The 12,325-nt window shown below is 52.5% G+C and overlaps 5 protein-coding genes across 5 annotated transcripts; 2 read left to right on the top strand and 3 right to left on the bottom strand.

The window, feature by feature from the left end:
* Positions 1-329: 329 nt before the first annotated feature.
* Positions 330-1,885, top strand: N7459_001431 (NEDD8-activating protein UBA3; the record flags this gene model as incomplete). The annotated part of the gene is made up of 6 exons (XM_056940616.1): positions 330-373; positions 435-536; positions 585-590; positions 647-726; positions 782-1,078; positions 1,134-1,885. 6 exons carry the CDS (start codon positions 330-332, stop codon positions 1,883-1,885), a joined length of 1,281 nt encoding a protein of 426 aa, XP_056804896.1.
* A 246-nt stretch (positions 1,886-2,131) lies between these two features.
* Positions 2,132-3,380, bottom strand: N7459_001430 (DNA-directed RNA polymerase core subunit RPC40; the record flags this gene model as incomplete). The annotated part of the gene is made up of 3 exons (XM_056940615.1): positions 2,132-3,109; positions 3,175-3,279; positions 3,336-3,380. 3 exons carry the CDS (start codon positions 3,378-3,380, stop codon positions 2,132-2,134), a joined length of 1,128 nt encoding a protein of 375 aa, XP_056804895.1.
* Positions 3,381-3,797: 417 nt separating this feature from the next.
* Positions 3,798-5,358, top strand: N7459_001429 (NADH-quinone oxidoreductase subunit D; the record flags this gene model as incomplete). The annotated part of the gene is made up of 2 exons (XM_056940614.1): positions 3,798-4,463; positions 4,543-5,358. The coding sequence occupies 2 exons, from the start codon at positions 3,798-3,800 to the stop codon at positions 5,356-5,358; spliced, it is 1,482 nt and encodes a 493-aa protein (XP_056804894.1).
* Positions 5,359-8,789: 3,431 nt separating this feature from the next.
* N7459_001428 (PhzF family phenazine biosynthesis protein) lies at positions 8,790-9,716 on the bottom strand (the record flags this gene model as incomplete). Its single annotated transcript, XM_056940613.1, has 1 exon — positions 8,790-9,716. The coding sequence occupies one exon, from the start codon at positions 9,714-9,716 to the stop codon at positions 8,790-8,792; it is 927 nt and encodes a 308-aa protein (XP_056804893.1).
* A 1,123-nt stretch (positions 9,717-10,839) lies between these two features.
* Positions 10,840-12,102, bottom strand: N7459_001427 (glycoside hydrolase family 12 protein; the record flags this gene model as incomplete). The annotated part of the gene is made up of 4 exons (XM_056940612.1): positions 10,840-11,086; positions 11,151-11,575; positions 11,645-11,700; positions 11,805-12,102. 4 exons carry the CDS (start codon positions 12,100-12,102, stop codon positions 10,840-10,842), a joined length of 1,026 nt encoding a protein of 341 aa, XP_056804892.1.
* Between the last annotated feature and the right edge of the window lie 223 nt (positions 12,103-12,325).

The raw sequence follows: 12,325 nt of genomic DNA, 5'->3' as shown, positions 1-12,325 counted from the left end.
TCTTGGGATGGTGAAGATGGTGAAAGTGAGGTTGTCCGTGGGCATTTGTATGCGGACGTGTCACGTGCAGCGTCTGCCTCATCACCCGACGCAGCGTGTTTGCTTCCTCAGCCTTTCCACCATCGGACAGCTCACCTAAAAACTTCACAGGCGATCTTATGAATTAAAGCATATGCACTGCCAACTCTGCCTTTCTCCGTGCCCATCCTGTTCAGCGCGCAACTGAGTCCCCAGAGATCCATCTAAAGCGGGGAGAGGGAGACTGATCACGACGGAATTCGATCAATCTACATCGCGTCAGCACTTGATAAGACTTTATTTTTCTGATCATGGCGGCAACTGGTGTCGTTTCGCAAGCTCAACAGAGCCGATGGTAAGATTGACAATCTACTATGCATATCGTCTATGAGTATGTTCTCACAATAATGCTATAGGAACTCCCTCCATAAGGTACTGACCAAACCTGGGCCTTTCTGCGATGAAGACTGGGTTGCAGGCTCAGAGACAATCGGTGCCCTAGAAACATCAAAAATATTGTGAGATTATCTCCTACCGATTTCGAAACTAGCTAACTCCCGGTCCAGGGTCATGTTCGTTGAACCATGAGCTTGCTCATGATCAAGGCTAACGGCTGACATAAATGCAGCGGGGCTGGCGGACTAGGCTGTGAGATTCTGAAGAACCTTGCACTATCTGGATTCAAGGACATTCATGTCATTGACATGGGTAGGCTTCCTTTGCGGGGTTATTGACTAAGTGGCTTTCTGACCGAGGGTGCCAGACACTATTGATATTTCAAACCTGAACCGACAATTCCTGTTTCGCCAGGCTGACATCGGTAAACCCAAGGCAGAGGTTGCCGCAGCCTTTGTCCAGAAGCGAGTCAAGGGAGTCAAGATCACGCCCTATGTTGGTAAAATTCAAGATAAGGATGAAGATTACTACATGCAGTTCAAGATTATTATATGTGGTCTTGACAGCATTGAGGCTCGTCGCTGGATCAACTCGACCTTGATCGGAATGGTCGATCCAGAGGACCCAGAAAGCCTCAAGCCTCTGATCGACGGCGGCACTGAAGGTATGCGCCCCTCTGGTAGGATCTATGAACCACTGACTCTGACAGATAAAAACAGGATTCAAGGGACAGGCTCGTGTCATTCTACCCACACTTTCATCCTGCATTGAGTGCCAACTTGACATGCATGCCCCGCGACCTGCTGTGCCCCTCTGTACTATTGCCACCATCCCACGCCAGCCTCAACACTGCATTGAATGGGCTCACCAAATCGCCTGGCAGGAAAAGCGCAAAGACGATGTTTTTGATAGCGATGACATGGAGCACATCTCATGGGTGTATAATGCTGCATCAGAACGGGCCCAGCAATTCCACATCCACGGTGTGACCTTCCAGATGACCCAGGGTGTCGTAAAGAACATCATTCCAGCAATCGCGTCAACGAATGCCGTGATTGCTGCGTCTACGACGTCGGAGGTGCTGAAGATAGCCACATCATGCAACCCTTACCTGGAGAACTACATGATGTATGCTGGCGAGGAGGGTGTCTACACCTACACATTTGAAGCAGAGAAAAAGCCAGATTGCCCCGTCTGTGGCAATCTTGCTCGGAAGATGGCCGTGGATCCGGATATGACCCTCGGCGATTTTATTGAAAGCTTGGGCGAGAGAGCTGAGGCACAGCTCAAGAAGCCAAGTATGCGAACCGAGGAGAAAACCCTCTACCAGCGCTTTCCCCCTCAACTGGAAGAGCACACTAGACCCAACCTACAGCTCAAGTTGCACGAGTTGGTGGAAGATGGGGAAGAGATTGCCGTCAGTGACCCAGCATATACCATTGACTTCCGGTACAGACTCAACTTCAAATGAGCATACGAATTCGATTTTTGTGCAGCAGAGGGTCTACGTGTGATGACTTGATTTTTAGCTTTAACTCTTAGAATTCAAAGACGACTACAGGCCTTCTGTGTGTGCTATCCGGACTCCGGCCTCGTAAAAGCCAACTTTTAGACCGAGCTTTTCGTAAATGTACAGCGCAAGTGAAGTCACAAAACATCCCAACGCCAAACAAATGCATTATATAAGGAGTGGGAACGAGCCAACCAATCAATGGCTCTACGCCATGAGATCAGTCAGGCCGCGCTTCCACCGGGCGCACTTCAGCTTCAGGACCTTCACGGCTTCAAGGAAGAGGACATCACTTTCGAACTGGCCAGTGCTCTCAACGTTGAAGATGAAATGGTCACGCACCCGTCCCAGCTTAACCTTGCCTTGGAATTCCTCGTGGCGCAAGCACTCTCGGCTGACAGTATCATTGAACGCATCGCGAACGACAGCTTTTTGCTCTCCAGCGTGCCCCTCGTATCCACTTCCCTTGCGCGAAGCTTCACTGGCAGTGACAGGCTCAAGGCCAATCACACCCTTAGGGAAGCATTTGGCAAACTTCTTCGCATCCTCTCCGATAATGGGGCGCTGGATGTTGATATCCGGCAGGAGCCGGTAGGTAGCAGTGGCAACTGGCGAGAATTTGGCGTGGTCAGCACCAATCCCCTTGATACAGTGCAGTTCCATTTCGATCTTCTGCCCAGGGCGCAGCTTGGCGATCAAGATATCCGGGTTGACGGGGCGAATGGCACCGTCGTCGAGGAAGAATTGGTCCTGGCGACCAACGGGGTGGAAGGTAATGTCCTTCGCGTAGACATGGGCGTTGTTGTACAACTTGCGCGGGTCCTGCTCGTTCTCGTCGGCATCTGGGTTCTTGGTGCATTCCACCTCAAGGTGCATGACCACGGTGTTGAAATCGCTCGGTCCGGGAGGTGCCGGACCTTCGTGATCTTCTGATGGTTTGTGGAACCAGTGCATCCAGTTGATACCTTCCACAGAGCCCTTGAGTGGGATCAAACCCAGGCGCTGTGCAAGGACCTCATCTTGGATGACGGAGGTGTTGTTGTGCACGAAGACATACTCAATGGCCAGGGTCGGGATCTCTGCCATGAGAATACGGCGGAAAGCGTTGGCAACAGCGGCGTCGAGTCCGATCAGCGAGAACGAGGCTTCGTATGGATCATTGCGGTGGAAATCGACCTTGAAATCCTGCGGTCGCACACTGTAAGAACAATATTTCTGAAACATGGGGATACGGGGCACTAGTAACATACATTCTTAAACTGATCGAGTGCCCATCCATGCGATTCTCCAGGCCAATGGCCAGGGAAGTCTGTGGAGGGGATGTTGGTGACAGTCTCTGCGTTGATGCCGATGATCTGCGATCTGTCAGTGGGGAGCAGCGAGGGCTGAGAAAAAAACGAGAAAGACTCACACGGCGGCGCTGCAGCTCCTCTTGCGACGGGACAAGAGGCGCCATGGTGGGCAGGGCAGTTGAGGGGAGGTGAAAAAAGAGGTTGCAATTTGACGATCGGCGATAAGAATAATTTCTCGAAGTATTTTCTTTCTGGCCTGAGGCATAAAGAACAGAGGCCATTTATTCTGTGTAGAATTAGTGTGGAATCTGCATAGCAATGAATCCAGGCTAGTCTATAACGGGTTTAGTGCAATAATGGATCGGGTGCATTATAGGTGACTCCACCGGCCAACCAGAATTCGCCTGATGACCGGACAGCTCTGCCACGTGACTGGCCAAAATGGAGCGCGACCTCATCTTCACCTTCAATCTGCAGGCTTCCCTTCCCGCAGCGAGCCCACTCTCCACCCTCCATTGAATGCGACTGGAGGCTTAGCCGTCTTCCTCCCTCCCCGTGGTCCTCTCCTCTCTCTTTCCTCCATGGCCGCTTCCTTCGCCCGCCTGGCGGGCAATGCGCCCAAGAGGCTCTGCCTCCGCCCCTCCACTGTCCTCAACACATCTGTGCCTCGCTCCCGCTCAATTGCCACCACTGTCCCTCGCTACCAGGCTGAATCGACAAGCTACCAGGCTACCAGACTTGTTCCGACCGACCCGACCTTCACTCACCTCGCCAACAAGGGGCTCCCCGAAGACCCGGAGGCTGCTGCCCTCGAATCCGAGGCCGAAGGCATTGACCGCAAGATCCGTCACTACACTGTCAACTTCGGTCCCCAGCACCCGGCTGCTCACGGTGTGCTTCGCCTGATTCTGGAGCTCAATGGCGAAGAGATCGTTCGCGCCGATCCCCACGTCGGTCTGCTTCACCGTGGTACCGAGAAGTTGATTGAGTACAAGACCTACATGCAGGCCCTGCCTTACTTTGACCGATTGGACTACGTCTCCATGATGACCAATGAGCAGTGCTTTGCGCTGGCCGTCGAGAAGCTGCTGAACGTCGAGATCCCAGAACGTGCCAAGTGGATTCGTACCCTGTTCGGTGAGATGACCCGAATCCTGAACCACCTCATGTCTGTGCTCTCGCACGCCATGGATGTTGGTGCCTTAACTCCTTTCTTGTGGGGTTTCGAGGAGCGTGAGAAGCTCATGGTGAGTATTGGAAAATTCCAATTGGTTTCCCCTCGCGTAGCACAAGGTCAACTTTCTAACCCGTTGGTCGTACTTGCAGGAATTCTACGAACGTGTCTCCGGCGCTCGTCTCCATGCTGCCTACGTCCGCCCCGGTGGTGTGTCCCAGGATATCCCCATTGGTCTGCTGGACGACATCTATCAGTGGGCTACCCAGTTCGGTGACCGTATCGACGAGACCGAGGAGCTGCTCACGGACAACCGTATTTGGAAGGCTCGTACCCAGGGTGTCGGTGTTGTCAATGCCACCGATGCCTTGAACATGAGCTTCACTGGAGTTATGCTTCGTGGTTCTGGTGTGCCATGGGATATCCGTAAGTCACAGCCGTATGACGCTTACGACCAAGTCGAGTTTGACGTCCCCGTTGGCGTCAATGGTGACTGCTACGACCGTTATCTGTGTCGCATGGAGGAGTTCCGCCAGTCCCTCCGTATCATCCACCAGTGTTTGAACAAGATCCCGGCCGGTCCTGTGCGCGTTGAGGACTACAAGATCTCGCCCCCGCCCCGTGCTGCCATGAAGGAGAACATGGAGGCTCTGATCCATCACTTCCTCCTCTTCACCAAGGGGTACTCCGTGCCTCCCGGTGAGACTTACTCTGCTATTGAGGCCCCTAAGGGTGAGATGGGTGTGTTCCTGGTCAGTGATGGTAGTGAGCGCCCTTACCGCTGCAAGATCCGTGCTCCTGGTTTTGCCCATCTCGGTGGCTTTGACCAAGTGTCTCGTGGTCATCTTCTGGCTGATGCTGTCGCTATCATCGGTAAGTATCATTTTACTCTGGCATACCGAGCTCAGCTAACCTTCGCTTGCTTGTTAGGAACGATGGATCTGGTGTTTGGTGAGGTTGACCGGTAAAGGCTCTGCCACAACGCAATAATATCAAAACGAAAAAGAAGGAAGAAGACTTTGAAATGGCCTCCCTTTTCTCTAGATGGCCTTCGTGGCATTGTGGGGGTTGAACATCAAAGAGGAGTAATGCCCCAAGCATCCTCTATATGATAACCCTTGGACCTCTTGACCCTGACCCAGGTGTACCAATTCCCCATGTTTTCTTCTCATGGCGTTGTTCTATTATGTCCTTTCGTTCTCCTTTGTCTCTTCCCATTTGCCTCCCTCTCATAAGCCCTGTGTATAGTGAACATCCGATTCCTCTGAGACCTGCCTTCCGGCTTCTACATTGTATTCGTAATTGCCCCAGGTTGACGTCCATCTGGTGCTCGACCTTGGCGCAAAAGGAACCTGCCAAGTGAAGCGCAATTGCCATCAACGTATCGACCGGGTATGATTGAGCACTTGAGCCGACGCCGTGTTTGATGGCTGATGACAACGAGATAAGCATTTTTCGGTGCAGCCAGTGATTAGTACCTGGGGATCACATCCATGGCTATATATCGGCACGGGAATTAGACATTGGGACCTGCTTCGCACAACTTGGGCTTGAACTGGTTCTCTTCTAGCCATTGCGTAATAACTCAGATGCATCTGAGGATAATCCAGATCAGTTGTAGCGAGAAGTCTTTAAATCACCCATATTTAGAGACCTGACTGGAAAAGAAATGGGATATAGTACCCACCAGCTATGATATGTTTTTCCGGACCTGGTGTGAATTCAAGCGACCAACTAATCTCACACGCATATTCATATCATCGAACTTGTCGAATATTGTGATGTCAGCCTTGCTATTCTCAATACGACTGCTCGAACATATGAGAATCCCGAGTAGCAAGTCATTTGCTGAGCAGGGGCCAATTGAAGTCTCCCACTGTGGCACTGAGTTGTCCCCGGGTGATTTGCGCTCAAAGTGGGTAAAGCCATAAGCAGAAGCAAATGATATCGAAAGCACACTGGTGAAACCCTAGTCATTCCAAGCTACTCAAGCCTCGCGATCTACTATCAAATAATACACTGGCCTTAGTGACAAGGGTAACTTTCATGGGAAACAAGGTCGGTCGCGTGACAACCTTCTCTTCTAGACAGCCGCTAGCTTCATCGGATGTTTCGCTCAGGATGGACTTGCCATCAGATTGGTCGGTTTATATACACATTAGATATTATGAAACCCCAAGGGATGCCGATGAGTGTGACATGCAGTTTTGGGGTGCAGTAGTGCTTACTGGCTGCAATCCAAGGTTGATTTAGATTGATTTTCATGTTCTGTTGATTGCTGCTGCCTCAGGCCGGCAGACCGTTGCTTCTGTAGATACTTCGCACGCGCTCTTCCTCCTCCCTCCTCTTGTCGATGATGACTATGGCTCCTTCCACTCACTACATGGACTGCGGATTTTCACTATGCCAAGAGTCTCACCACCGCATTCCAATCTCGGTGAAACCATGAGTCAGGACCCCTGGCCCCAGGAGGGGCCAACCTGATCTTCCACCGAGCGAACTGATCGCCGGAAGACCCCATTCTCATGGACAACGCAGCCTTCATACCCAGTGTTTCCGTCTTCCTATGAGCCCAGTGCTTGGCGAGCAAAGAAGACCAAGAGCCAGAGACAGTCCAAAGCAAAGACAGAAGCCCTTCGTGTAGCTGCCGAACACCAACTCCGATCATGCCCCCAGCGAGACAAAGCCTTCGACTGGGTGAAAAAAACAACATCATAACGCTTGGAGAATCCAAATGCAAATATATCCAGGACAACAATATGCAACAGGGTATGTATCAACGCCACATAAAGAGACCGACCAGAGCCATCAACGCCGTTGGGTAATCATAGTGTTTCTCTCAACCAGGAGCCACACACTTGCCCCCGCCGCTTAAAAAGGAGTTGGGGAGGCAGATCATGCCCTTGCAGTAGTCATGTTGGAGGTAGCAACTTTCGGTTTCTGGATGCGAACAACAGTCAGCCACTGGACATTTTCCTGATTCACGTTGGTGAGCGGCGGGGACATGCTAACCACGACTGCAGAACATGGGATTGGGAGAATATGGAGAGGCGAATGCCGAGGAGAGGACCGCGAGAGCGCCCACGAGAGTCAGCCCGAAGTTTTTCATGACGGATTTTAGGGTCGATGAACTAGCGAGGATTGTCAGGTCGGGGGGATCGTGGGAGAGGAACCGAGTTCCATCTGGGCGGCCACATGGGCGCTTTTAAGACTCGGTCGATCATTGAGAGGGCTAGCCGGGGCTATCATGTAATAATTCCGTGATTGCCTGACCAATCTTCGAGTCTGATGGGACCAGAGAATATGCGAGCATTCGGCGCTCGTCAGGCCCCGCGAGTCATGGTTTAGACTCTTTGGCCCCCGTCGTGGCCGTCTCTGGATAGCACGAGGCTGCACACCCTTTTTGAGTATAGATCGGGCTTTAGATGGACTTGGGGCCACTGATTTTTACGCTCGGAAACGCTTAGTGGGTACGAGGGCTCTAATTCCGGGAGAGATCGGCAAAACAAGTGCTTAATGCTGATACCTACCTAGGTAGCCAAGCAGTATATGCTGTAACCCAGTCTAAGTTTAGCTATGCCCTCACAATTCTGCTACGTCTCAACCTACCCTTCCAGTCAAGGTAAAATCCAGCACCACCCATTCTGTATAACCTTGCTTATCTTCTTGGTCGGTATTCACTGTGTGACTGCTCCCACACGGCCTCTATCGGTGACGACACGAGAAATGCGTACCACACAGACGGCGAATTCAATGAGAGGCGGTTTATAACCATCGAAGCCTATACATCCAACATTGGGGCATTCCACAAGGCGTGAAAGTACTGAACCAGGAGGGCCTAGAATGACAACAACCGAAACTCGCCCCCTGGGGCTACGTGAGGGGCTGCCTGGGGCTACGAAGAGAATTGATGGAGGCAATCCCACCGCAATCTTCTCCATGCTGACGAGCTGGGAATATCCGACGTGCAGCTTTTCGGCCGGGCGAAATAGCCACGAGGGTGGCTTCCTATTCATCAATTGACTTGAAACGCAGTTCCTCCTGGGCCATGGCAATTCCTTTTCCGAACCAAAAAGGATGGAGCCTTACATCGAGATTCTTGCAGCATGCTAGTGTCGTATTTGAAATGCACAGCGTATCATGGTTCTTCCCAAAGGCAGAGGCTCGTATAGATTCAACTCACTCCAAGTTGATATGGCTCAGAAACAATCACCTCTGTTGACCGACGTTATGTCGGAGAATTAATTTCCTGCTACCAAATGCTGGGCTGTACTCGAACTTCTTTCCCTTCCAGGAACAGTGATCTGTATTGGCAAGATTGTGCGAGACTTGGACAGATGAAAGCGAGACACTGATCAAAAGACCCTTGACAGCGTCTAGTGAATGCCTCACTCCATCTTCAACTCTGTCTTCCACCCTCCAGACCCTTCTCCCTCAATTTCACATTGCCGGAAATCCAACACCCCGCCACCTTCCCATCCTCAAGCCTTAACTGCACCTGAATCTCCGATGGCTTCCCCATGGCCCATCCCTGCCTAACCCTGATCGGGTCGGTGGTGCCGGGAGATACAATGGAGCTATCAAGCAAGCCAAAAGTGAGCGCAGCAGCAGCAATCCCAGTTGCAGGATCTTCCAGGTACCCCGAGGACCTCGGAAACTGACGCGCCTCGACGAGCTGCTTCCCCGAATCGAGGATCACATAAGGATACAGTCCAGTGGAGCCAATCTTCTCACAAACCGCGCGGACCGAGTCCGCACTCGGCTGGATGCCGCTGAGCACATCACGACTCTTCACCGGAATCAACGTTTTGGTCCGAGAAGTGCAGGCGTTCTGCACCCGGTAGCCTGGTGCCAGATCATCCTCGGTAAGGCCCAAGCAGGCGACAGTATCGAGCACGCGTTCTCGAGCGAGATCATCCACCGACCCTGTCGGCTGGGACACAAGCACCGCGACCGACCCGTCTTCTTGCCGGGCCAGCCGTGCTTCGACAGGGCCGGATTTTGTGGAGATCAGAACCCCGTCGGTCGCTGGTAAGATCCCCAGGAAGTTCATCAGCCAGACAGCACCGACCGTCGCATGGCCGCACATCTCCATCTCGTGGTTCGGAACCCAGTATCGCATCGTATAGCGACAAGGCGAGTTAGCCTCTGGTCCCCCGGAAAGTACGAACCCGCACTCGTGGCTATTCTGCCCGGCCAAGGACTGCATATCGGAGGAGCTCAGCCCATCGGCATTGAGGAAGATTGTCGTGGGATTGCCTCCATCCTCAGCAGCATCCCGCGAGCGCGGGAATACTGCGAGGTGATAGGCGCGAACTTGCTCCATCGGTTCTTTGCGAAGTATGCGTATCTCAAATCGCCCGTGAATCTGGTAGATGAACACAAGAGCACGCTGATCAGCAAGGCCAATGCGGGGCAAGACTTATGTGGCGGGGCCAAAGGACGTAAGGCTCGCGATGGCCATTCCGGCGTTGAGTCACAGCCTATACACTTTGTTATCACATTCTATACGGATGACCTTGGAGCCTTGGTCTCGATCTCAGCTTATCAATCTGCTGAGAAAGATCGAACACAGCCCTAGAAATGCTGCTGAATTTCTGGATTTCAGCCAATCCGTTCCCTCGCGATCTCATTTCACTCGATGCCCAAGAGGCAGTTTGCGAGGCCGGGCTTGAGGTCTATCTATCGACCTGTCCCATTCAATGCGATGTATAGAACAAAATAGTACCCCGTATGATTTGCACAGATATACTCCATATAAAACCGATTTGATCATTCTGGACAGCATCCTACCCCAAATTTCCTGTCATCCACAAGCTGTGCGAGCTCCAATCAATTGAGTTGTGTGCCCAAGTACCGCATACGCAAAGTTACAGCGACAGTATGCCAGGCTTCCTGCTTCGATCTCCTTTACCTAACACGATGCTGAACCTACCAGGCTCTTGCACAGCCATACCCGAGGATGATCTGCGTGGGGGCGATCTGAAATGACTGGGTCCAGTGATGGCACTATGGAGTGGATGGCAACGCCGATCAGGCTATCCATGAGGCTGATCCCCGGATTCTTCACCTAGACAGGGATTGGCCTGGATACTCGGCCTCCATGCTCTGATTGGCGCTTCGGATAAGCTTGTCTCTTGTTTGTTCCACATCCACATGTTGTATCGCGGCAACTTCAGCACGGACTACACCATGCCTTGCTCTGCAAAGGGTTTCTGGAAAATAGAGGGACGGGGTACCAGGATTCGTGCAAATTGTACGCGAATTAATGGGCCATCTCTGCCTGAATGGCAGCTGTGAGAATCGAGAAAAAAAATCTTTGTTGGTATCGAAGCCAATGTATGCACGTTTCGATCGTTCATGAGTATTCCACAATACAGGGTAACAATTAAAAAGATAAGAGAATGGGAAAATGAAACGGAGAAACACATATGTACAGGGCTAAACGCTCACGTCTTGATGTCGATCGATAATGTTCGCGCGGAAAATGTGACATTGCTGTTGGCGGAGTATGTCTCTGTGCCAAACTGGAAGATGCCCATGTAGTCATCTTTGGATGGGTATTTGGTTCCACTTAAGGAGTAGAGGTCGGTGATCAGAGGGTAGATGTCGCCCGAGAACTTCTCTGTGGTTGAATTTGCGACCCAGGTCAAGACCGTCTGATGTGTCTCGTCATTGGTACCGCTGTAGAGGTTGCTAGAAGGAGAATGAGGGTCAGCAAGACACGAAGAAGTAGGAGGGTGGGATCGAGCACACTCACAATATTGTGCTCCCCAGCGTCCGGCTGGTGACCACGCCCTGGGCCTGTCCGATGGTCTGGGCGGAGGCACCGATGTCGGCAAACCACACCATGACCTCGTATTTGGCAGCGGAACTGTTCTGAGCGGCGGTCTTATCGCTGTCAAAGAACATATCGATGGCGACGTTGGTGTTTAGACCGTTGCCGATCAGCTCGGAGTCCGCTGGCGTGGTTTCCACGGCCTTATTACCGATCCCATAAGTCCAGTGGACATCGAAGTTGATCTCCGACATTTGATCCAGGGCGAGGGGCAGTACATCTTCCACCATGATGTTGGGGAAGGCATGCACAGGTTGAGTTGACGGACCGGGTTCGAACTGCCAGGTGACGGACCACTCTGGAGCGGTGGTCTTGGTCGGGTAGGTCTCATTATTGAACGTGGTGACCTGGCGTAGACGCACATGTCAGAATGGAAAGGAAACGACCGTTGGGTCTGGGGGTGGGCATTTACTTACGTTCATACACAACGCACCAGATGATGAAGTCGTTACACCCCACTGGTTAGGGTTCACTAGAATCATCAGTTGGTCAGCCCGGAATTCTTCCCATCGTGAGCAGGGGCAGCGACTGCGATCGGCAATCACATCGCGGCCCGGGTAATGGTCGGCCACATACGGACGAATTGTTCGCCATCGGTCGGCGGTGAAATACCATAGGACAGCTCGCAGTATTGGGTGTTGGTGACGCCGTTGTTGGTGGTGCTGCCGCTGCCTCCAGAACCTCCGCCGGTGCTTCCCCCTGTGCTCCCAGAGCCGGAGCCGGTACCGCTTCCCGCATTATCACTATTGTCGTTGCTGAAGAGCGGCGGTTGGCCGGTGGCCGATCGGTGAGCGTCAATCCCAAAGAGGGCGCCCAGCGAGCCGCCGATGGGAATAACCAGCAGGCCGGCGTTGACGAGTAAGCGAAGCGCCATGACCTGGATGGTTATGGGAGTGGAAGGGTGGTGAAGTTCCAGGAGGAAAGGCTAGGGACCAAAAGGCCGATGCAGTAGATGTGGGAAATACAGCGATCGCTCGGCCCAGCCGCGTCGGGTTTAGCGGCAGGTACGGCGGGGAGGAACGCTTGTCCCTGATAAGTACACTTGACGCATTGAGTGGAGTGAACGATGAGAGGTGAGTGGAGAGATGCAGATGCGA

This window comes from Penicillium hispanicum, assembly GCF_028827665.1.
Source record: "Penicillium hispanicum strain IBT 35686 chromosome Unknown utg000001l_segment0_segment0, whole genome shotgun sequence".
Classification (NCBI taxonomy): Eukaryota; Fungi; Ascomycota; class Eurotiomycetes; order Eurotiales; family Aspergillaceae; genus Penicillium; species Penicillium hispanicum.
Note: the sequence above shows the minus strand (reverse complement) of the source record. Positions and strands in the feature narration are given on the sequence as shown.